The sequence below is a fragment of the Gymnoscopelus microlampas genome, assembly GCF_963454915.1.
Source record: "Gymnoscopelus microlampas genome assembly, chromosome: 7".
NCBI lineage: Eukaryota > Metazoa > Chordata > Actinopteri > Myctophiformes > Myctophidae > Gymnoscopelus > Gymnoscopelus microlampas.
Window position 1 is genome coordinate 27615448 of NC_139944.1, and position 25314 is coordinate 27640761.

The 25314-nt window shown below is 38.9% G+C and overlaps 2 protein-coding genes across 2 annotated transcripts; one reads left to right on the forward strand and one right to left on the reverse strand.

The window, feature by feature from the left end:
• The first annotated feature begins 5005 nt into the window (after positions 1–5005).
• LOC311049021 (uncharacterized protein) lies at positions 5006–11560 on the forward strand. Its single transcript, XM_084062446.1, has 6 exons — positions 5006–5144; positions 6473–7074; positions 7841–7942; positions 9152–9213; positions 9511–9768; positions 10705–11560. Exons 2-6 carry the CDS (start codon positions 6483–6485, stop codon positions 10750–10752), a joined length of 1062 nt encoding a protein of 353 aa, XP_083918572.1. The 5' UTR covers positions 5006–5144; positions 6473–6482; the 3' UTR covers positions 10753–11560.
• A 4133-nt stretch (positions 11561–15693) lies between these two features.
• On the reverse strand, positions 15694–20286 carry rplp2 (ribosomal protein, large P2). Its single transcript, XM_084062932.1, has 5 exons — positions 20175–20286; positions 18213–18336; positions 18051–18099; positions 17506–17619; positions 15694–15823 (listed from the first exon to the last, which is right to left on the reverse strand). The coding sequence occupies exons 2-5, from the start codon at positions 18333–18335 to the stop codon at positions 15747–15749; spliced, it is 363 nt and encodes a 120-aa protein (XP_083919058.1). The 5' UTR covers position 18336; positions 20175–20286; the 3' UTR covers positions 15694–15746.
• Positions 20287–25314: the final 5028 nt, after the last annotated feature.

Consider the following 25314-nt stretch of genomic DNA (forward strand, 5'->3'; position numbering starts at 1 on the left):
GAATATATAAAAAAATATATACCATTATGTACAAAAAAGGTCATACATAACTTTACGTACTGTACGTATAAAGCCCACAAGCTCCAAGTGACACAGTACCAAGCGTGACACAGCAATTTCTATGTGTTCGATTTTGATTCAAATGCAGCTATTACACCAAACTATGGTGTTACTCAGGCCATTGATCACAATGCCTTGACTTTGCTGACCAAGAACATTATGTCAGGGTTTTGTATTACTCTTATGGCTTCCTTATATCCCCTGTAAAAATATTATAAAATATCACAAAAGCAACATGTTTTCAAAAAACAAAAACATATCACCACTGGGTCTGCACTGAGCTACGTGTTACACCAAACGTGGCTAATATTCATTCCATCCGCTCTCTGCAGTGGAGAAAATGAATGACAGGTGGATACATCCTATTTCTTTGGTGGAGACTCTGCTTTCCTGACATGGCATATTATTATCATGTTGTAAATTGTATTGCTGTTGTTACACAGTCTTACGGACCATGTCACACCAACATTTTGCCACTTATACCTGCACGAGTGAGTGACAAATACACCCCTTTTGATTCTTGATGGCAGAAAACAGTGTGACACATTGCGGCACACATTCCAGCTCTTGATAAGCCAGTTCAGGAAGTCACTCTTACAGTATGCAGTATGACTCAGATTCACTTGCGTAACATTTAATGACAGTCGTGGGTTAGAAATTCCTTCCATCAATCAGATATCCCTAATTTTCACTTAACAAATTGACTAGGAAATGCATTGTGCTCACTCAAGTTTGTCAAGTCCCAACAATCCCATTTTATATGCCGCTACGGGAGCGACTAGAAAACCTAATTCTCAGCACAATTGAGTAAAAGTAGCTACAAACTAAACGTAGGTAATAGTTTATAACCAAACTCAGAAACTTCCCATGTTATCCTATCTCCAAGTGTGAAGATAATATAGATCATATTCTGTATTTGAGGTGTATACTGTACTACGTAAATAGACATTAGATTTATGGATGTGTGAGATAAAAATGCAACTGAGTTATACATTAACTTTTAATATTTTTCCTTCCCTTCACCATTGGTGATGTCACGGGGAAACTCCTGTGATCCTCACAGAGAATGTGCAACCACCACCACACTTTGTGACTGCAAACCCTTCAATTATTCAGCTGACATTTTGGTCTACCTCAATAATTCAGAGCGGCTTAAGAGGCCTTTGTGATGACCAGTCTTCTTTATAACAAATTAACCGTTTTGATTAACAACAAACAAGGTAATGGCAGGTATTTCCCTTGCCACAATTGGATGAAATTATATATTGGTCAGGTGCCCTGTGAATATGCTTCCTTTATCGTGCCTCGACATTTCCAGAATTACAGATAATTCTCAGTCAGCATTTCCCATACAACTTTCAGATGCAATCACATGGCTGAAGGGTCACACATCAGAGACTCGAGCTGCTAATGATTCAAGGAGATTTTTGCGCAGTGACCGCTCCGCTGCAGCATCTGGACGAAACATGAAGCCTACAATTGCCCTGTTTAATGCCCATGAAAAATGAAAAAGGTGACCTGAAGTATCAACCGGGATCAGATTTTAAACTTGTGGTTTTCATCTCCGGGGCTGTAGGCCTTGTTTCCCCGGCCGGCACAGGATCTTTGCTGAGCCGGGGAAAAAAAGCCTGGGTACCGAGGCTATCTTTGCCTTGACCTGATACAACCTTTACACTTGTGGCAATTAGGTACTTTGTCCAACACTCTGCTATATGATACACTGTAAGCTACATTTTCCCTGTTCTAAAAATTAGGTTTAATATGAAACATGACATGAAAATAAATACGGATAACAATGACTTAGAAGCCAGTTGATATATTGTATCTTCTTTTAAGTTTCATCCTTTGGCTTTTTAATGATTTTTTTAGAGAGAGTATATAAACAGAGACAGGAAAACAAGGGCAGAAAGAGAGGAGAGACAACCAATAACATTAATCACATTAGACATTACTCCCTCAACACAATCCCATAGGCAAAAAATGACACAATGAACAATAACATAGGTACGCCCTGAGGCATGCTGGGACTTCTGTACTCGGGTAACTCCAAGAAGCTACAGTAGCCTACTATGAAAAATTAATTCAGAGTAATTATTCCTCTACCTCTGCCACCTACAGTAAGTAATTAGTGTGGTACTACTCCTCCCACTGTTTTAAGACTATAATACACAAGCGACCAACTTTTATTTCAGATATTTTACATTTTCAGCCATTTGTGCCTAATATGTAGCTTACATGAGAGGTATCTGGATTTCAGAAACCATAATAGTTACAGTTATCAAACATGGCCGGTAGGTGGTTCAAAGGGCACAAAGCGGCATAGTTTCCAACTGATGCAGTATTCATTTTCATGCCCAGCAACCTGAGTGATTGTGTGTGTGTGTGTGTGTGTGTGTGTGTGTGTGTGTGTGTGTGTGTGTGTGTGTGTGTGTGTGTGTGTGTGTGTGTGTGTGTGTGTGTGCATGTACTGCATGCTATCTGTGTGTGAGTGCGTGAGTGTGTGAGTGCGTGTATGCGTGCGTGCGCGCGTGCGTGCCTGCTGCGTGTGTGTGTTGAGCTTTGATCAGAGCTTTGATTTGTGCATGTCCCCCCCAGCAGTGTACAGCAGTGGTTCTCAACCTGTGGGTCGGGATCCCCAGGGGGGTCCCCACATGATTTTAGGGAGACAGCGACAGCGAAGTGACAATTTAAGGACTTACATTACATTACATTACATTACATTACATTACATTTTAATACCTAAAAAAAAAGACAGAAAAGAAAAACCATTACTGCATCAAAAGTAATCAACAAACTATACTATAAAAATGGTCAAACATTGGCCAAATTGTCAAATGATAGCCTATAAGAAAAAGGCAAACATTTTGAAAATAGCCGATCTACAAGCTCACAGCCTTGCAATGAGCTTGTAGATCGGCTATTTTCTCAATATTTATCTGTGGGAAAAAGATGTAATGCCTCAACTCCTGCAATTCCAAGTGCTTGTCAGGGTGGGGGTCCCCAGTTCAAATATGATTATTTTGGGGGGTCGCGGCATGAAAAGGTTGAGAACCACTGTTGTAGGTTACAACACTTTATTGACTGAAATAAATGGTGTGATCACATCGTGGGAAGCGTTTGTATGACACCTTGTGGCATTAATGTGTTACTACACTTCCCCATCAATGGCCAGTCTGATATCAGTGATATCTAAGTAACTAGCTAATACTTTAAGCCTTTAAGGGGTTTGGTGTCACTTTAAGGCTTAAAGTGACACCAAAATCCTTAAACTTTAAGGGTTTTGGTGTCACTTAAAGGCTCAAAGTGACACCAAAATAAAACTATTGCCAACGTAAAAGTAATGAAGTAAATTCAATACTTTTCCCAGCAATATTTCTGAGGATGGAGACATATTTCTTTTGAAGATTTTAACCAATTGTTTCCCCACAAAATGGATAGAATTCTGAATGATCCCGACATTCTGTTCCTTCAGCGTTTTAATCCGTTTTTTCCATTTTCACTATGGGGCTCATAATGTAGGCCTACGTGGACATAGCCATGGTTCACATGACGTTGATGGTATGACAGTGTTTCAGGGCTAACGTGGACCCTAACCTTATAGGCTCATATAAAGCTAATTTAGGCCTACAAAGGTCGTATAAAAATGTGGACTCATAAAGAAATGACATCACTTATGTTCTTGCCCTGTTGTTTTTGCAAAGAGGAAATACAAGTTTGTAGGGTCCAGCTACTTGTATCGTGACAGCTACGGTAATAGGTAGGGTTTCCTGGAACAGTCAGGTTGTTTGTGGGGTTATTATCTAGTTTCAGTCACCTGACAATTAAAACCTGGGGAAATACCCCGTCTCTTCCTTTCTCTTTCTCTCTCTGAAAAGAGCGCACCTGACATTGAAATGGCTTATGATTACACTTCAGTACATTTCAAATATCTCAGATTATAAAAAAATATATATTTTTTTTCAAAATCAGTTTCAGTTTCAGTTATTCCTCCAGAATAAATTAATATATAATGGAGTGGGAAAAATGTGAGATGTTATAATAGCAATATGCATGATATACTAGGCTACGTCATGCTTTCTAAAGAATCACATGCTGTGTTAGTGTTGTTTGTCAAAGTCCTCTGACCGCCCACTCAGCTGTATAGTTCTATGGCTGTGTTGCCATGTCGCCTTATTATAAGCGACTTTGGGCTTGTTTTTCTGTAAAGTAGCTTGTAAATTGGTACTTGCGGGTTGTGTTTTTTTAATTGGGGCATGTTTATGAAGTAGTTGCTTATTATTAGGGCTTGTTTCCTAATGTTGTTTTAACCAGTGTTTCTCAAACATTTTCAAGTCAAGGACCCCCACAAGGTTATGCCAGGGACCCCCATACAAGATTTGTGTTGTTAAAATGTTTTTTAAAAATTTACTTTTTACAAGGGCCAGTTCCGAATTGCAGCCACCTGTACGTGCTCTTTTAGAGCGGTTTTGAAGGAGAGTAAGATTCAAACTTTTTTATGACTGACATACATTCCACATTTTGGTGGCATAGCAATAAAAAAAATATTAGCCCCTTGTTTGAGCCAAATCTGGTTTGAACGTGATTTGTGGAGCTCCCTCTGGTGTTGTGATTGTGGACGTCTTTGACGTTTTTGAAGTAGTTTGACAGGTACATGGGTGTCTTTGTAGTGTATCTTGTGATCCAGGCCAATTGCAAGTTGCTGTACTCCAGTACTCGTCTAGATTTTTGGAGAATGCTTGGATGTGCTCTACACCATAAAGCCAAGAGTAAACTATGTAACAGTAAACTGCCTAAACCTAACCTTATTCCTAAACGTAACCTCAGTAAACTATGCCTAAACCTAACCTTATTGGACATGGTTGCTTATTTCTCTCTCTACATCTGGCAACGCTGGCTGCAGGTAAGGGAAGAAGGCGGAGGCTTCAGCGATGTGTCCCAACATGGGTGGGAATGTGAACATTGCAGAATTAATACAGCCTGCTGCTACCATATGCACTAAACACCTTTATATAACCAGGTAGACCTACTGCTCGCCAGTCGCATCAAATTGTTTACAAGAATAAACATTGGTGAAACAAGTTTGGGTGAGTTCAGTTCACTTCTCTTCCTTCCACTGCTTGTTGTAATGTAGTCCTAGAGTCTATATGCAGTATCCTATTATAGTTTATAGACTAGGACTAGTGTACCATATGCTGTTTAGATGCAACAAGGAAATACAGGCTAAGTGGCCAGGACTGTAAACTTAGATAGAAGGTATAGGAGGTATTTTTAATTTACTGGAGTATTTCCAATTTTCAGTACTTGTTTTACTTCTACTCCACTAAATCTCAGAGCCAATTATTGTACTTTTACTCCACTACAATTCTTTGAAAATGTTAGTTACTTGTTACTTTGTAGATTTTGATTATTATTCCAAAACATACAGTAACAACTTCAGCCCTATATACATTTCAGCCATATGAAAATAGCAGATCTACAAGCTCACAATGTGTTGCAATGCGACCCATTGTGAGCTTGTAGATCTATTTTCAAAAGATTTTATACATTTGAAAAAATACATTTTGCTCCCAATACTTTTGTACTTTTAGTCAAGTATTTTTTTTATTCCACACTTTTACTTGTAACAGAGTATTTTCTACATTGCAGTTTTGATACTTTTACTTGTGAATATTATTTCCACCACTTATAGAGATAGATAGATAAGCTGGTAGAATATAATTATTGTAGAATTATGTTAGGAAGTTGATAGCACTGCTACAAAAGATGGTAAACTCTTAAAATGGCCTAGGCATTTAAACTATAGATGCCTTAATTGATTTAGATGGCTGTTGAAAAGGATAAAACATAATAAAGATTATTTCCATTGTGATCCTTTGACTGTTGGGGGGGTGGGGGTAGCAGAGAGAATTATTACAGAAAAATGAAAATAAAACAATACATTCATACAAGACACATTTTCCTATCAAACATAGCCTACCCTTAATGTATTAATATGTACGATGGATATAGGATATGTGGGCACTAGGGAAATCTGGGCACCTCAGTGTACAATTGACTATTTTGTCCAAATGTTAAAGAATAAAATGTTTTACTTAATGTAAAGTATACATGATGTGAACATGCATGGTTCATCATTATCAGACTTAATTTTATCCTTCAACTTCCCAAAATGACTGCATACAGGTTTTGTAGCCATTTGTAGCAATTGTAGAAATATTAGACCTTGATTGTCGAATGTTTAAGCATGTTCTTCTAATCATGTATACAAAATATTTAATGTTTCCCCATGTTAACATTTTGGAAAAAATAGCCAATTTAACACAGAGGTGCCCACTCTTCCTTGGTGCCAACCTATCCTGTTACCTGTACGACTAGACCAATCATTGTTTTTCTTCTGATCTGCTTCATATAGTTTTGCCACCATGGAAACACAAGCAGAGGACAGTCCTCATCATGGACAGCTTATTTCTGTGACCCGCAAGGACACTACCCGTCTGCTGGAGGTGTATGTCAAGCGAAGCCTCAGCCTCAATGACGGGTCGCCAATTCGCGAGAGGCGTGAGAGAAGGAAGAAGTGGGTGACGATGCCTGAAAGGCACAAACGAGTACGCAGGTCTTCCAGTGACCCTGCCGTTCACTTGGCACCAACTCCAACTGAGGACTTAGAGACATTTGCTGCTGTTGAAACACCCCCAACTAACCAGTCTGAGACAGTCCCGGAAGAAACTGTGAAAAAATCCAAGAAAAAGAAAAAGAAAAGGCAGAAGCCCTCGTTGTGGAAACGCTTTTTGGGTATATTCTCTGAGAAAGAAGAGGAGCCTGTGAGTGGACCTGAGATGGTTGATGTCACAGCGATGTCCTCCTCTGACACCGCAGCCACCTGCCTTCCTCAGCCCGCGACCCCAGACACTTCACGGGGAACTTCAAGGAAGAAGTCCCTGAGGCGCAGGTTCTCTAAAAGGAGACTATCTCTAAGAAAGTCAGTCAAGCAGACTCCCATCACTGAAGTTGGACGTGAGTTTGAAAGGGAGACAGAGGCAACACTGCATGCCGTACTGCAGGGTAGTGTTCCATGATGCAAATAGTGTTATCTCTTTAATAAACAAATGAGCCATGGCTTATAGTGTTGCTGCTAAGGATTTCTTAAAGAGGGTTAGAGCGAGTCTCTTAGCCCAGTGGTTCTCAAACCTTTTCAATACAAGGACCCCCAAATTATTAACATTTAAAAAAATATATATTTCTTTAAATAGCAGATCTACAAGCTCACAACATGTTGCACTGTGACGTGTTGTGAGCTTGTACATCGCCTATTTTCACATAGCCATGGTAGGTTTAAAGTGGTTAGACTGCTTTTGATGCTATATTATCTAATCTTGCTGGGGACCCCCTCAATGACCCCTGGGGGTCCCCAGATACAATTTGAGAACCACTGTCTTAACCCATTCATAACCTTTTTTTGTTTTTCACTTGTTTGTTTCTTGATTCTTCATCTCAGCCATTACATTCAAGGTCATCAGAATTATTGGCCATCATAACAAAATGTAATGGGATCATAATATTTTATGGTATTTCTGATAAGATATTAATGTGAGATAGAGCACAGGCCCTGACCCATAAATCAGATTCAGGATGTTGTAGCTTTGTTGTAGTTATATTTACTGGTTGAACTACAAGGGTACCCTGTTTGCTTTGGTCTAAAATACTGTATTAATATAAAATAATGTACAGTACTACATGCTGTTTGCCCATACAAAAAAGTATATATATTATTTTTTTACAGTTGTGAGCGTGGAGCCTAATTACTCCTATTATGAGAAGGTGTCAGAGGAAATGCAGAAGATTGTCCATGAGGTTAAAGAGAAAGAAGAAGTTCTTACTAATGGTAAGATTACTAATTACTTCTTACTATTGTGGATTTACCCTTTCCTTCATATTCATTTATTACTTTAATAATAATAATTGTTATTATTATTATTATTATTATTATTATAATAACTTTGTCCCCTTTAGTTGTTTTTGGGGTATTTGCACATTTGCACATATGTGAAATTTGTCCTCGTCATTTACCTATCTTAACTATTAGGAGCAATGGGGAAGTGCCATTAATACGCCGCTCGACGAGTAGTTAGGGGTTAAGTGTCTAGCTCAAGGACACTTCGACAGGGCAAGCCAGGGGTGCTCGGGTGGCGCAGTGGTAATGTACCTGCACCCCGCGGAGTTTAGGGGTTCAAATCCACCGCGGTGCATCTGGCTTTGTCGAGTGTCTATACGAACACAATTGTTGGCCCGTGTTTGGGGGAGGGAAGCCAGGCAGGGAGGATGATAATTGTCACTGCACGTACTCCTGTCAGCAGGGAGTGTTGGGCGCTAGGAATAAAATGAAGGAGCCACAACCTCCTGGTGGGGGCTCCTCACTGGTAGGTGAGCCAGCCAGTAGGATACAAAAGCAGTGACAACACAGAAATGTGTGAGGGAAGGAATGAATTGGTATAATTACTAAATTGGGGAGAAAAGGCGTAAAAAGCAAAGAAAAAGACATACAGGGGGGGTTGAACCGGCTACCAAACAGCCTCTCTCACTCAAGAGGCTGGCTTTGTGTGGGACGGGATTTGACGTGTGCAATTTTTTTACGCACCAACAGACAGACAGGACGTTGAACAGAATGTTAAATGTTGCCCCACCAAGGAATTCTTGGCTCTGTATGTTACTCCAACAACAATCACCCATATTTAACCCTTACAGCTACTCTAACCCATTGAGACCTGTTGCTACCTATACGTTGTTATACCTTTGAATCCGGGAGCCACCTCTGTGTCTCATTAGTTGATGCTATATAGTAACATAATTTTTTGTTTACTTTTTTAGTTAAAATTTGAATGTTTTCAGAAAACTGTGGTTAGGTTTTAGAAGGCGTTTTTAGAATCGGCCTCAGGTCTTAATGGGCTAATAGTGAGTCAACACTATTAGTGAGTCAAATGTTTACTAGCCTCACACACGCACACCAGTCATTTGTTTGTTGCGTGACTTGTTAGAAAGGGTCACGTGATAAAGTCTGAATCAACCCTAAACCTTTGCTTTCATTATACCACAGAGGAAGTAATCAAAAGGATAATTTCCCTGACGAAGGAAGAGGGGGATGCCATAGATCACAAGGTGGGTATTAAATAAGATCTATTCAAAGATTAGCAATCTAATCATTGATTTGTCATTCTTATGCGAATTGCTGCTTCAATTTACATTTTGAATTGAGGGCACTGTGTCCTATATATTGCAATTTTGGTCTGGCTATTCATGGCATCAGCTCTTCTTGACACATAATGAAAAACATGCATATTATATAGAAGTATCAGGGTTCCTACTTCATTCTAAGTTAAGAGTTTTTTTAAAAAGTTTTTTCTGTGGCTTCCAAGTTCAGCTTCTGACAGCAGTCTATTTCCTTTTCCCATCTAGCTGAAAGACAATCCTACACTGAGTAACTTCTTCCAGGGGATGTCCTACACTTCTTTCCAGAAGTTGGCAGACACCTATATAGATATGTCACCGGTCCAAGACAAACATCTCACTGTCCTCCCAACTGCACCAGAACTCGTCAAGCTGGCCTTTACCCTTGACTTCACTGCCAGGGTAGCTTCCCTGTCAAGACAGAATATAGGTCACATTACTGGCTTGGGCACCCGCTACTTAGAGGACCGGTTTGAATATAAACAGGTGAGTACTAGCATCAGCTTTCGCTGGACTTCCCCAAAAGACTGTAGAAAAGCATGATTTATGCATCATCCTTGACGCGTTGTGAGCTTAAACTGTAGTCCGGCTATTTTCAGCATGCGACACCATCATACGAAGGAGCTTAAATAGAGCTGAAGACTCCAGCTCATTTAAAATGCAACAGCCAGAGTGCTCACTGGGACAAGAATATCTGAAAACATTACTCCCATAGTATACTTAGATCACTTCATTGGCTCACAGAATTGTCCTAAGTGCTAGTACTTACAGTTTACAAAGGTTTTGCTCCTGAATACATCTATGACATGATCACTGCCTCAAACCAATCAGACCTCTCAGATCATCAGACTCCGGTCTCTCAACGGTACCTAGAATAAAATCTAAATCTGGTGATGGTGCATTTAGTGACTATTTTCCTACTCTCTGGCACAAACTAACTGTCTGATAACTTGAGATTTGCAACATTATCATCTTTTAAAAGGAGTCATCAGACCCTCCTATTCTCTCAGGGCTGTAGTTATGTAGTTGTGTGTGTGTGTGTGTGTGTGTGTGTGTGTGTGTGTGTGTGTGTGTGTGTGTGTGTGTGTGTGTGTGTGTGTGTGTGTGTGTGTGTGTGTGTGTGTGTGTGTGTGTGTGGAGTAGGGCACAAATGTAGTAGCAGGTGAATGTGAGGATGTTATTTTCAAATGCTTTATGTGTGTGTGGTAGGGATAACTGAAGTGTGTGTGTGTGTGTGTGTGTGTGTGTTTGTACACATTTTGTGAAGCACTTGCGTTTACATTGTATGAAATGTGCTATAAACATAGTATTAATACAGCACAGCATCACTCAAGAAGAAGCATAATGAGATGAATTAACGGTTTTATATACAGTATATACAGTATATTTCTTTAAAAGCATGTTTTATATTTTTCTTTACAGGCTTGTACAGAAAATCCATGGTCCGATTGTGATGATGCTAATGACTGAATCAAGACAACACATCACCATGGGGCCATGCAATACCAACCTCTCCTACAAGTGAAAGTAAAGTCATCTCAGGCTTGCAGTTGTAGTTTGTTATGTTGCAATTATTAGTTCCTTTTTTAGTAAGGAAATCATATACCATACAGGAACTGTCAACAGATTGTGTGTAGGCTAATGATACCATAACAAGACATCTGTTAACTCTTCATTGTTGAACCCCCGAACCCCCCCCCCCCCCAAAACAAACCAGTTGAATTGCATTAGTAAAGACAAGAGGGTGTCTTTGCACTGATCTGCATTGCTTTCAGGGTTTTTGACAGTCAAATATGTGGCCAGTATTTGACACTTTGCACTGGGGAATGTTGACTGCTAACAATAGCCCCCACCCCCTCTGGCTTCGGGCCCCCTGAGCTCTTAGGCCCCTGGGCCTGGGAGTCCTTTGCAGTAACCATCCCCTGACTGGGAAGCCACAACAATCTGATGTTAATATTTTTTCAGAAAATTGTTATGATTTAGAGGGCATTTTTACAATCGGCCTCAGGTCTAAATGGGTTAATTGTCAATGACATAATTTATATATTTATTGTACATTTATTTAAACATTTAACAAATAAGATAACTACAACATATTTAGTTAAATGTAAACTACTGTATACACATTAGTGTAATAAGCTTTGTTTACGTTTTTTAGATTTAAAGTTGGATAAACTTTTGCTATTATGAAATGTGATAATTATGAATGCAGGCATTCAAACATTGTCAAAATAAAGGATAACTGATTTTGTAGCATTGCTATGATCAATAAACCTTATAGCATGAGTCTTCATTCTACGGTACCCTTATTTGAACTAATCTTATTTCAATGACTTTGACTGTTTAAGAATTGCAATCTGAATGGGAACAATAACTATATTTCCTCCCCCTTGTTGAAAAATACTTCCTCCTACATCGTTATCTCCACCAATGGAGATGGGGTTCTGCTTTCAACCAATTCTGTTTGTTAGTCTGTTAGCAGAATATCTCCTAAAGGATTTTAGCATGAAACCTTATGGAAAGTTTGGCGTTCAGGCTAGGAATAACTTAAGAAGTAACTTCATCTCAATTGGCTAAAGGGGTGCAGTGGCCTCTCATAAACACATTATAAGAGCAATACAATACACTTGAGTTGAGTTGAGATTCACATACGACACCATAAAATGACGGTCATGTGGCAAGGAACAAATTAATAACTGTAAAATGTAATACTGACTGACCAAAGATGGGTGTGGCTTCTCATGAACACACATAGAACACTCGCACAGACTCGTTACCATGAAACTTTGTGTGTATATCAGCAGACATAAGAGGGAACATTACAGGCCCAATCTAACAAAATGGGATTGCTGGAAGGTCACTGACCATGGACGTTATACACAATAATACATGTGCAATGTATACAGCTGGAGCTGCTACGATGGACCATGATTAGCTGATGGGATAAAAGTTATAAATCATGGTGTGTGTGTGTGGTTATTCCTAAAACAAGCTACAGTATGGCGAGAAATAAGATTTAGAAAGATAAGAGAAGTTATGGGTGAAGACTTGCAGCATCCACAGGGTTGTGAAATAACATGCCTCGACAAAAAAGAATGCAACCAAGTATGCCAAATGTCTCATTCATTGGTGCAAAGAGGCAATGCAAATTGAGCATGAACAACGTGCTAACAGTAGCCTACTGTTCTATTCAAAAACCATGGGAGTGGGCAATATTATAATATAGAAATAGGTTGATTTAGTGCAGCGTAAATTGGAAGTTATAAGAAACATTATCCATTGACTTAATTGTTTCAACTTTGTTTTGCTAACAACCCCACTGAATGCTCAGCATTTTAGATGTTATCATGTTAGAGCAAAAAAAAATGGATTGTGACAGCAGTCACATTCCTGCATGAGGTAGACCTTAACCACTTGAGCCCAATCCGTCATGACGCATAGCAAAAATAGACGATCTACAAGCTCACAACACGTTTAGCTATTTTTAAAACATTTTCTTGTAAAATGTAATCTTATTTATTTATTTAAGTTTGCCCAAAACAGGGACGCCAGGTTGAAAGTGGTTAATGAGGATTAGGACAATATCTTAATGACCAGTGGGCATTGCAGTACTATCTTGAGTCCAGCAGAGGACCAAAGACCAACAATGCTGGGCTGGAGGGAGAAGCAGATGCAAACATACAGAAAACATAACAGGATTTTACTCATGTGGCAATTATGTTAGGACTTAGGAACAGGTTAAAACCATTACAAATAGTTATTTTGGTATTCATATTAGGAATGTTGTCAATAATTGTAATAATTGACAGACTTAGCTAGTGAATATATGTTTGTTATTAAAGGTAATTTGTTTTTTTTGGTCCTTCAGTGGCCCAAAGTCAATTTGCAAACAGGGTAAAATATTTAACATTGAATGCGTAAAATGTATGTTACGCCACATTTTCATTGTCATACAATTCTGCAGAACTGGGTGCCACATTTCCATATAATATTAGAGCTGAAAAATACAAAATAAATCTTATGTGTAATGACATCGCTGACGCTGAGATTTAGAAAGATAAGATTTAGAAAGAGAAGAGAAGCTATGGGTGAAGACTTGCAGCATCCACAGTATTAGGACAAATCAACTACAATATGCATAATGGATTACCTTTTTTGAGACCCGTTTGTTATTAAGTGGCAGCAGCAGTGACAAAGGACAAATTAGTGGCAGGCTGTGTTAATTTGTTAGCAGAAAATATACCTGATTGATAACTTCAGGTGAAGGGTTGTGAAATAACATGCCTCGACAAAAGATAATGCAACCAAGTATGCCAAATGTCTCATTCATTGGTGCAGAGGCAATGCAAATTGAGCATGAACAACGTGCTAACAGTAGCCTACTGTTCTATTCAAAAACCATGGGAGTGGGCAATATTTTAATATAGAAATAGGTTTATTTAGTGCAGCGTAAATTGGAAGTTATAAGAACAATTATCCATTGACTTAATTGTTTCAACTTTGTTTTGATAACCCCACTGAATGCTCAGCATTTTAGATGTTATCATGTTAGAGCAAAAAAAATGGATTGTGACAGCAGTCACATTCCGTACCCCTGCATGAGGTAGACCTTAAGCACTTGAGCCCAATCCGTCATGACGAATAGCAAAAATAGACGATCTACAAGCTCACAACACGTTTAGCCATTTTAAAAACATTTTCTTGTAAAATGTAATCCTATTTATTTATTTAAGTTTGCCCAAAACAGGGATGCCAGGTTGAAAGTGGTTAATGAGGATTAGGACAATATCTTAATGACCAGTGGGCATTGCGGTACTCTCCTGAGTCCAGCAGAGGACCAAAGACCAACAATGCTGGGCTGGAGAGAGAAGCAGATGCAAACATACAGAAAACAGAACAGGATTTTACTCATGTGGCAATTATGTTAGGACTTAGGAACAGGTTAAAATTACCGTTACAAATAGTTATTTTGGTATTCATACTAGGAATGTTGTCAATAATTGTAATAATTGACAGACTTAGCTAGTGAATATACATTCGTTATTTTAAAAGGTAATTTGTTTTTTTGGTCCTTCAGTAGCCCAAAGTCAAATTGCAAACAGGGTCAAATATTTCACATTGAATGCGTAAAATGTATGTTACGCCACATTTTCATTGTCATACAATTCTGCAGAACTGGGTGCCACATTTCCATGTAATATTAGAGCTGAAAAATACAAAATAAATCTGATGAGTAATGACATCGCTGACGCTGAGTAATATCTGTAGCTGTCACATGTATCAACTCAAATTAGCCAATACCTGTCTGGAGACAGACTGACTCAGAAAAACATGCATTTAAGTGCAGTAAGAAAAATAACATCACACCCAGATAAGTTGTGGTTGGTTGGCATCATGGAATCAACACGTTTCACAGAAATATGAATATTACTGAATATGAAAACTCGCAAACAGAATTCTTTGTTCCTTTGTTATTAAAGTGAATCAACACAGGATTTTGTTGTGCAGGTTCTTTTGACGCTTAAGACAATTTGGGGGATCTTTTAAGTTTTTTTTTAAATTTTAACAGTTCAGACGGACTGAAAACTAAAACGGTAAAGCAGTCATGCAACACGTCTCCTGCCCCAATCAAACTAAGGACTTGATGATGTGGTTGATACAATAACACCCCAGAACAATTTTCAAGCTAGAACCATGCATTTCTGACACCATCATCGATTGATCTCCATCAAGATGCATTTGTTCTCTTTTCTGCAAGTTGTTTAATAATGTAATACAATTTACTTAAACCTGTTCTTAAAGTATGTTCTTAGACCACCACTTTTTGTTGTACTGGTGTAATCTGCAGGCTGAGGTCAGTAGTACTCATTACAGGCCAGTGTCTGGATTGCCCAATAATAACAGGTTGCAATGCTTGAGCTATATTTAGTTAGCAACACAAACAAGTTTCAACATCCTATTGGGGATCGTGTTAATTCATTACGGCATTACTTGATATTGTGCTGATTCATTTGTACGCTACACTTAGTTTCAAAAATCCAGCTCTGTTTACCCATTCCCAATACCCGTTCTTCCACTTCAAGCTGCACGCACCCCACGGAGCACGTGTATTGTAATCACCCAGCTGTCACATTGATAACTCCGGTTTAATGTAATTGGTATCAAACTTGACAGATGAGTTGGGGGTAGGGACAACAGTACAATTGTGACCCCCCCCCTTAAGTGTAGCATCTCAGAGCTTTTCCAATTGCTTGTTTGGTGTGTTGTTGCACTATTCTACCCATTGTTTGAGTAGATACTCAAGCTTATTTTAGTTAGTTTACAATGAACACGTTTAAGGATACAGAAACGATTCAGTCAGCTGTCAAGTCATTCAATTCAGGAATGTTTACAAAATGACAGGAGAGTGTGTTACGTAAACCTTTTTCACATTTTTATTCAATTTTCAAAATTGAAAAGACAGATTAATCAAAGAGTCCGAAGCCCATGTCTTCATCAGACTCTTCGGATTCCTCTTTCTTCTCTTCCTTTTTCTCTTCCACTGAAGGGAGAATAAATAACAGTTGTGATCCATGTGGTAAAAATGTCATGTTGCAAAATATTAATACAATACAATTCCCTTCCATTAATTTCAGAATATTAGAAATATCCTTTTCCAATTAATTGCTATTAGCATTTCGCCATTTTGATTCACCAAATAATCCTAAATCTCAATCTTTAGTTTGTATCATGTTCCATTTTGCTCAAAGGAAGTGTATTTTTGTCATAGACCAACAGTAGGTGTCACCTATAGTGACAGATTAACCATGGGAACTATTTTTCACACAATTTGACAGATCTAGTTGTTTTGCTTTTATTTGGTCAACTTACTGTATTTGACGTTAACAAAACTATGAGAAGCTAAATGGAAATGGGGTTTGACATAATTTGCCTATTTCTATAGGCCAGGGCAGACAACCTTAGGCACAGGTGCCAACATTGGCACAGGGGAGTGTAATCACTCGTGTGAGAGGGGATTTTTGGCTTAAAATAAAATATATATTTTTAAATGTAGTCAATAAAATTACGTCCCTTCCATCTGTATGCAAATTACAACCTGCACATAATTCTAAATTCATTCAACCTCTGAACTCTGACTGGGGAGGGAGTCTGGGAGATAGGTGGGTTATCATTACAATGTCCTTATGTGAAAGAAAATATTTCAAAAGTAGAAAAACAAATAAGGTTGTTGATGTATATGGACAAAATGTTTTCATTTTGATGTGCTGCCATGACTAAATAACTCTTCTATTGAGACATTTAAATCGTGTCAAAGGTCATGTCTCACCTAGACACAGAATCTGACACAAATTTTGCCCTGATGGTCAAGATTAGATGTATCCTCTGAGCAAGCAGGCAGGCTCTATTAGCTCAATGGTAAAAATGTCAGCACTTGCACAGGAAACCGGGTTCAAATTCAGGGTAGAAGAGGAATGTTACGTAGTGCAGCTTTAATATGAAACAATGAATTGGTAATTGCTTCTCTACCCGCCCGAACAACCCCACGCCTTTTTCTCTCATGCCGACTGCTGTGAAGGTATGGCCCACCAACAGGTTCACCTTTTCACCCCATCTATCCATCTCTGCAACAGGACCCTACTTATCAGCCCCAAGATGAAGCTGGTGCACTGCTCCCCTTATATGGAGAGGTTGGGGAATTATAGTATCATCCTATAATTCTAAAAAGTGGCTGGAGCAATTGATCTGCATTTGCACACAACCATTGACCATTACCATGTGCACAGAACACCGAAGCCTGTTTTTCGCTTTCCCCAAATGTCAGCTGTTTTTATGTTTGCTACCAGGTTGCCAGATCATGTGCGTGAAACAAGCGCCGGTGTTGCCACACCCGTGAAACAAGCGGTCCATCCGTGAAACAAGCAGACCATGACACACGCGTGGGTGCTCATATCCCCCGACAGGTATGGTCTAGTTATGCTTATGCTAATTAAGAAGAATTGTGGGCACACAACAATAGATTTATCCCTTGAAAGTCGGCCATACCAGCCCTGACAAAAAAGGATAGTCATTTTGTATTTTAAAACAAAACGCCAGGTGACAGAATGGTCCGATGTCAGATGTCGGTCCAGGCTCACAGCGTCACATTTCTTGACATTTTGCATGCTCATTTTATCTGCGTACAAAGAAATTGCTTTACAGTAAATAGGGTCCACTAAGTCTTACCAGCAGCAGGTGCAGCCCCAGCTCCACCGGCCCCCGCAGCAGAAGCAGATGCAGCAGCAGCGGGAGCCGCTACAGCACCACCACCTGCTGGTACGGAGGCTAACTTGGAGAGGCCTGTGAAAAAAAAGAAAAAAAAGTTCTAATACTTGATTCCTTTACCCTTATAATATTGTGGTTGATCTTTTCTAAGCAGGTTTAAGGCCTTTTTATTTTTCCTCATGCTTCGTTTTAAGTGTATGCGCGAGTTTGCTGTATCATATGAGGGTGTATGTTTGACTTATGGGATTCTAAATGCTGTATATTGTGATTGTGTGGATGGTGTTTTATAAATGCTGCATTGTATAATTGTGTGGATTTAATGGTAGCATTTATCAAGATTGTATATTAACAAATTAGGAGACTTTTTAGAACCAATTCGTGTACATTTTGAATACCATAACATCTTCATGGGTGGTGTTAAACATTCAATTAAATACAAATATCCCCGTTTAATTTTTAATGGGCCTGCTGAAACCAAAAAAGAAAAAGAAAAGAATAATGCTTACCGGAGTTCATCACTTCATTGATGTCTTTTCCATTCAATTCACTGATGACCTGTGAAGAGAGTCAAATCATCTCTTAAACAAATCATACAGCATTAACAGTGGACAAATGGAGTGGACTAGCCTTGTAGAGGCATTATCAGCATATTTCCATCATTCCCATACCTTGTTCAAGCGTTCATCCTCGGCCTCAATTCCTACACTGCCCAGGATGGACTTTATGTCCTTAGCAGAGGGGCTGGTATTGCCACCCAGGACAGCCAGGAGGTAAGCGGCCACGTAACGCATTCTGTGTGAATCAAAGGGACGAAAAAAGAATGAGCCCCTAATTTCATTCAGTCCAACAGTTATACTGCATGTTGTATAGAACAACGACCTATACAACAAGTTGACACATCAACAACCTATTTAAAAGACTGCATACTATAACCTCCACGCCAAGTTAACCCATTAACATGGGAAAGCATCCGTGTCATTTTAGGTTTTAACCACTTTAACCATTATTTTATACGTTAGTTATTCAAAAATATCAGATCTACAAGCTCATAGCCAGCGCGTCACAAACTTGTAGATCTGCTATTTTTGAAAAATCGCGAACATTTGTGCAAATCTTTGAATAGGAGAGATAATAGGATATATATATATATATATATATATATATATATATATATATATATATATATATATATATATATATATATATATATAATTATAATTATTTTTTTTTACATGAAAAGGGTTTGATACATCATAGGTTTTTTTCAGAAACTGTTAGGTTTTGGAGACATTTGTAGAATCGGCCTCAGGTCTTATTGGGTAAGCACACATACTAAGTATTAAAACTGGAATCCATAGTTTGTGTCCTACAAGAGGATTCAAACCTGCATCACCAGTTTGACAGACCGAATTTCAAATGCTCAGCCAAGAGGCAATCCCCACTTGTTATGGGAACATTGGAGGATAATGTTCTTATGAGCTTTAGGCAGTATTTACTTTTTAAACAGTGTGTCGGGTGTCCTACCCGACAGTAGCCCAGGGTCTACATATTTCTCAACGTAAGAGCAGGGAGACCACATCACGTGGATGTGCAAGTTGTATCGTATTATACTCCCAGTGGTGGAAAGTAATTAAGTACTGTACTTAAGTACAATTTTGCCATATTTTTACTTTACTGGAGTATTTCCAATGTTCAGTACTTTTTACTTCTACTAACGTTTAGAATTGCAGTTTTAACATGTTATAAAATAGAAAACAAGGCCCTGCTGTTACAGTCAATGCAGCAGATATAGGCCAGCGTGCGTCTACTTCACTTTCCCAACGAGTTTAGTAATTCAACATTGACTAGACCTATCCAAGTGAGGGATTTTTAATATGATACGTTTTGTGTAATATTTCTGATGGTTGCAATATAGATAATGTAGGCCTAATGGTGTTTTGTTATGCATTACTATGGCGTTCAGCGTGTACACAACAGCACAGGCTACATGACAGGAGCTCATCAGTGTTGCCAGATTCTGAGAGAGAAACATAGTCAACCATGTCTATGAAAACTAGCCCAAAAGAAGCGATTAGGCTAAGGTATTTGAAAATAGCCGACCTACCAAGCTGTAGATCCATTTTCAAAAACATAAAAAAATAAACTTAAAAAAAAAGAACCTAATTTTAGAATATTTTTGAGAATCTTGTATGGGGGCTCCCTGGCATAAAATATTTTCAGATGGGTGGGGGGTTCTGCAAACACACCTGAGGGTCCTTGACATGAAAATGTTCGAGAACCACTGGTTTAAACATTAGGAAACAAGCCCAAATAAGCAACTACATTGCAACTACATTTTAGAAACAAGCCCAAAAAGCCGCACCCTCAACTACCAATATTCAAGTGACTTGACAGAAAAACAAGCCCAAAGTCGCCTATAATAAGCGGACATGGCAACTGTGGAGCTCATGGCGCTCGTATCCATCCCTATGATCCACCCTCTGTCGGAAATTCTTGATTCGTAATATGCCATGTTTTCACTGTGTGGACATTATGACCACTAATAAATACGAACATAAGTTTCAAGTTCAACTCAAACGGTAAAATGAAGGGCATTTCGTTGGTTTTAAACACGATAATCATGGACTTACTTTAAGTCTGTACAGACACGAAACGTTGGTCACGCTGTGGAAAATCCGGAAGGGGGTTGTAGGGTGGTAGCACCATATATGGTAGTATTCACTCCGTCGACGTCACCAGTGTTGCCAGGTTTCGAGACAGAAACAACAAGCAACCCGTTCTATAAAAACAAGCCCAAAAGAAACGAGCTCTTCGCCCTTTAAACAGGCCGCGATGCGACGCGTTGTGAGCTTGTAGATATGCTATTTTCATACATTTTACACACCATTTTAACAACACAAATATTGTGTGTGGGCCCCTGGCAAATGGCATAACATGTTTCCAGACAAATACATATTAATTTGGGGTTTCCTTCACATGAAAATGTTTGAGAACCACTGGTTTTGACAACATTGGGAAACAAGTCCAAAATAAGCAACCAAACTTTAGAAACAAGCCCAAACGCAAACCCGCAGCTAACCAATATTTACAAGCAGAAAAAATAAGCCCAAACTCGCTTATAATAAGCGGACATGGCAACACTGGCAGTGTCAATCAAAGTGACTACTGGCCGATCACAGCGCGTCTTTTCCGGGACTCCAAGACACGTGATCATCTCCATCTGTGAACTGTGAGACACAGCGCCCCCTGTGGTTATTAATGGCCATCTCCCCCAAGCTTTTATGAAGATTGAGCTAATTGCTACATACTGTAATCATTTACTCAAGTCCTGTACTCTAGTACAATTTTGATGTGTTTTAATTTACTGGAGTATTTCCAATTTTCAGTACTTTCACTTCTACTCCATTACATCTCAGAGGCAAATGTTGTACTTTTTACTCCACTACAATTATTTTAAAACTTTAGTTACTAGTTACTTTGTAGATTTGAATTATTGTTACAAAACATACATTAACCACTTCAGCCCTATTTAAACATTGTCTATTTGAAAATAGCCGATCTACAAGCTCACAACGCTTTTAAAAACATATTTTAATACATTATATTTTATACATATGATACCTTGTGAAATGGGACATTCTGCATAATGAGTACTTTCTACTTTTGGTACTTTAAGTACATTTCTATGCCAATACTTTTGTGCTTTTATTTTACTCAAATACATTTTGAATTCCGGACTTTTACTTGTAACAGAGTATTTCTACATTGCAGTACCTATTGATACTTTTATTGAAGTAAGAAATGTGAGTATTTTTTCCACCACTGCTTACAAGAAACATATTTTGTCACCAGCATGTAATGAATGAAAAGGTGCTCTGTCTGTCTGTCTGTCTGTCTGTCTGTCTGTCTGTCTGTCTGTCTGTCTGTCTGTCTGTCTGTCTGTCTGTCTGTCTGTCTGTCTGTCTGTCTGTCTGTCTGACTGTCTGTCTGACTGTCTCACTCACTCACAATAAAGATGAAGACATTTGGGTTTTGGAATAACCAATGTTGGGATAACAGGAGGAATGCCTCAACATCAATGTCACCATGACGTTGATGTTGAAGCATTCCTCCTGTTATCACCTCACCTGTGTATTTTTGTAGCTATTCCACAACCATACCTCAAGAGATGCTCTAACATTTTAGAATAGCCTAATGATCAGCTGTGCAAATGGATAACCATTCAGTTTAGAACATGTTATGTTCAAACATTCAATGTTTTTCAGGCCAAGGACCCCTTAGCTAAGAGAGAGACAAAGCAGGGACCGTCACTAGATATTGTATAACATTGTGTTGTAGATTAAACTTTTTCAAAGATTTCATAGATAGCTTAGCTTCATAGATGTGTTTGACAGCATTTGACCAGTGTTGTGTAAATCTGTGTTTTTTTGTTTGTACACTCTTTTGTATCAATATGTTGGATTCATGTTAATGTGTATTTCCAGACATTTAACCACTTAAACCCTCAATACTATATAAAAAAAAAATCTCTATTTTCACCCATGATTTTTGAGTTCTGCGAAAATGATACGCTTGACACAGACACACAGAATACGTCTTTTAATCTAAGTGGGAGCAGACTTGCACAATTCCTTGTACATAAGTGACAATGTGGTTACAGGATGGCAACATATATGCATGTAAAAGCCCATTATACTCCAAAGCTTTGTAGTCCATAACACATACTCTGTACAGTTGTGCACCTATCATGGTAGCAGAGCACAGCGAGTGTGCGTGTGCACATTTGACTACATGAGAAAGTGTTTGACAGGTTGACCCTTTGACAGATTATGGAATGGGCCCTTAACTACCAGAGGCCCCTGGGCCATGAGGCCCATTGACAATTTAATTGAATGCAAATGTATAATTAAATTCAATTAAATTAAATATAGGTTAACATTCAGATATGTGGGCCCCCTACAGTATAAAGTCCAATCTGCAGGACAAATGTCTGACTAAACAGAGCTGACAAGTACTTTTAAGATTATTTTTTTACATGGAAATTAATATCATGTAAATCCTGTATGATGAAATGTCTACAGGTGCTTTCTTGACCCACACATTCCTTACAACCCGAGTATTGTGTTTGCATGTCCATCTGACTGGGTAGTTGGGGGGGGGGGACTAAAAGATAATTGGCCAGGGACCTCCTTAAATCTTAATCCATCCCTGGGTTTACCTGCTACATTGGACACAAAAAGGATGAATTTGTCAATTGTCGCTCGACACTAAACACACCACTCCCTTCGACATACAGTACAAGTCACACAGAAAAGCCTTCAATGGAGGTTGTTAACCCAGAGTCCACTTGGCATGTCTGAACATGTACTGTACATTATTGTGCCAGTATGGTCCTTTGATGATTTGATAAATATTCATTACAAATCATATGCATCATTTGTAAAGGTTTCTGCAGACCCTATTTAAAGTGAAAACTATTCACTAATATGTAGGCTACAAACAGTACTTTAGAAGTATTTTGTGGTCTGCCTTTGTTAGGGTGTCTCTCACCTCTTATAACTCATCTGTAAGTATATTAGTTACATTTACAAAGCTTTTTGCAGCCCTTATGCAAGGGCAAATAACAATCTATAAAACATAAGGTGAAGTAGCCATTTTCCATGCTTACAGCATGGATCTATTCCTACTTTGTGCTAAACAGGACCATATCATTATCTTTGGTTTTAATGCATTTCATGACTTGATTAAGACTAAGAGATTACCAAAGTATGCTAAATAAACTATCATCTTCAAGCAGGCCATATGGAAAGGCTGTCCTGTTCACAAATCAAGCTTTTATCAATCTTTAATTCATAGAAGAGAGCTTTGAAATTCCCCACATATTGAGTGGTCTTCCATGACAACATTGAACTGCACAGTACAATGTATTCTGTGCTGATGTGTTAAAAATTGACAAAGCAGAGAGAGACCAATAGCTCATCAGCAGCAGCAAACCATAGATATATAGTTAAAGATATGGAGTATTGCATAATGACCTCTCGTAGACAAGCCTGGTCCAGTTCATCACATGGTTTATTTAATAACTTATCTTTGTTAGTCAAGCTTAAAAATCACCAATGCAGCATGGATTGGTGCCAAATATATTGATATACTTTCCAGTGGACATCAATAAAAATCATCACATCTAAAGCAATGTAAAACATAATAAGAATATGAATGCCTAAAAAAATAACCAAATTGTTGAGCTCATAAAAGTGCCTTGCATTTGGCCTACAATTCCATTCTTTTTTCCTGTCCTTCTTGAGTAAAGAGCCATCCAAACAGCATGGTCGTGACATCTGAAACAAAGGCTGCAATCGCCTTCACATTTGTCACGTACCACACTTTGTAGATACAATCACCAAGGAATACAAGCAAAAAGATTGCCAAAAACCCAAGGAACATTCGGTCCAGGTAATGATTAGCTTTCTCCATTCTGGTCCACTGGTTCCAAGGCAGTTTACGCCGTGCTTCTCTGAATTTGCCAAATCTTTCACAAGCCTCGTCCATGTCAACGTCCTCTGGAAACTCCACATCTTGGTGGCTTTCGTCTTCGCTGGCCATAGCTTGGTTGCTTTCGTTTTCGTTGGCCATTACAAAAAAGTTTGTGTCTGCAAAACAAATTTGTGTTCAGTCAAGTTTCCATAAGTTTCCTGCAATTAATAGTTTATATTAAAATGATTGCGTATGAGTCAGTGAGAAGTGTGTCATTATTTTTAGGCCTAATCTTTACCACGTGTTGCTGCTGTGTCCGTTCTGTGATACAATGGGCTTTAAGATATTGTCCCTCGGGTGTCCTCTTCTTTCTTCAAAATTCCTTTAACAATTGTATCCATTTACAAATGTAACTCTCATAGTTAGTCCTCTCATCTACACAATGCTTAAGACAAGTCCACCGGTCGAGACAGCACCTTGTAAAGGCAGCAAGTCGGTTGCCAGTTTAATTACAACGCAAACCTCACTAAGAAGATGGTTGGGGATTAGGGCACACTCAGCAGTTTCAAATCCCTCAGTGAGGATGAAGGTGGTGACAGATGGACAGTAAACATGAATTTATCTGAGTGTGTAGGGGGAGGGAAAGAAAGAGAAAAAAGAGCGACAGACAGACAGACAGACAGACAGACAGACAGACAGACAGACAGACAGGCACGCACGCACGCACGCACGCACGCACGCACGCACGCACACACACACACACACACACACACACACACACACACGCGCGTGGTGGGGGCAGGGTGTAGTAATGAAGCTTTCAGGTCAGTTCGTCAGTACACCACAAGAGTGCATAACACACATAAATCAAATAATCTGGACCTAAAAAGGTATGTTACACTGCCAAATTGTTAAAATGCATGCTAGAATTGCATCCATAATGGCATATTAAGTACAGAAATGCAAAATTCGAATTAGTAGAGACTATTGTGGACTGACATGAGACAGGGGTAAAACTGTGGAGAAAGCAAAATGAACATATATAGCCTTTAAGCTTTAGCAGAAGCTGAGCTAGGTACAGTAGCTAGATATAAATCACTTCAACATACGTTGAAGCTCAGCGTGTAATTCACATACAGGCTTGGCAGCCTTTTCAACCCCCTGTCACATCCATCGATATACGGCCCAAACCAGTTCAGCTTGATGAAGAGGTGCCCTATAACCTCTGATAAACACATACAGCTTACCCACTGTGATGTAGGAGATGACAGATGTTTATTTTATTTGGATGTAGTG

Coding starts and splice junctions, on each gene's coding strand:
- LOC311049021 (XM_084062446.1), top strand. CDS start 6,483: ATGGAAACACAAGCAGAGGACAGTCCTCATCATGGACAGCTTATTTCT. Junction 7,943..9,151: donor AGAAGAAGTTCTTACTAATG/GTAAGATTACTA, acceptor ATTATACCACAG/AGGAAGTAATCAAAAGGATA. Junction 9,214..9,510: donor GGGATGCCATAGATCACAAG/GTGGGTATTAAA, acceptor TTTCCCATCTAG/CTGAAAGACAATCCTACACT.
- rplp2 (XM_084062932.1), bottom strand. CDS start 18,335: ATGCGTTACGTGGCCGCTTACCTCCTGGCTGTCCTGGGTGGCAATACC. Junction 17,620..18,050: donor CAATGAAGTGATGAACTCCG/GTAAGCATTATT, acceptor TTTTTTTCACAG/GCCTCTCCAAGTTAGCCTCC. Junction 15,824..17,505: donor TGGGGCTGCACCTGCTGCTG/GTAAGACTTAGT, acceptor TTCTCCCTTCAG/TGGAAGAGAAAAAGGAAGAG.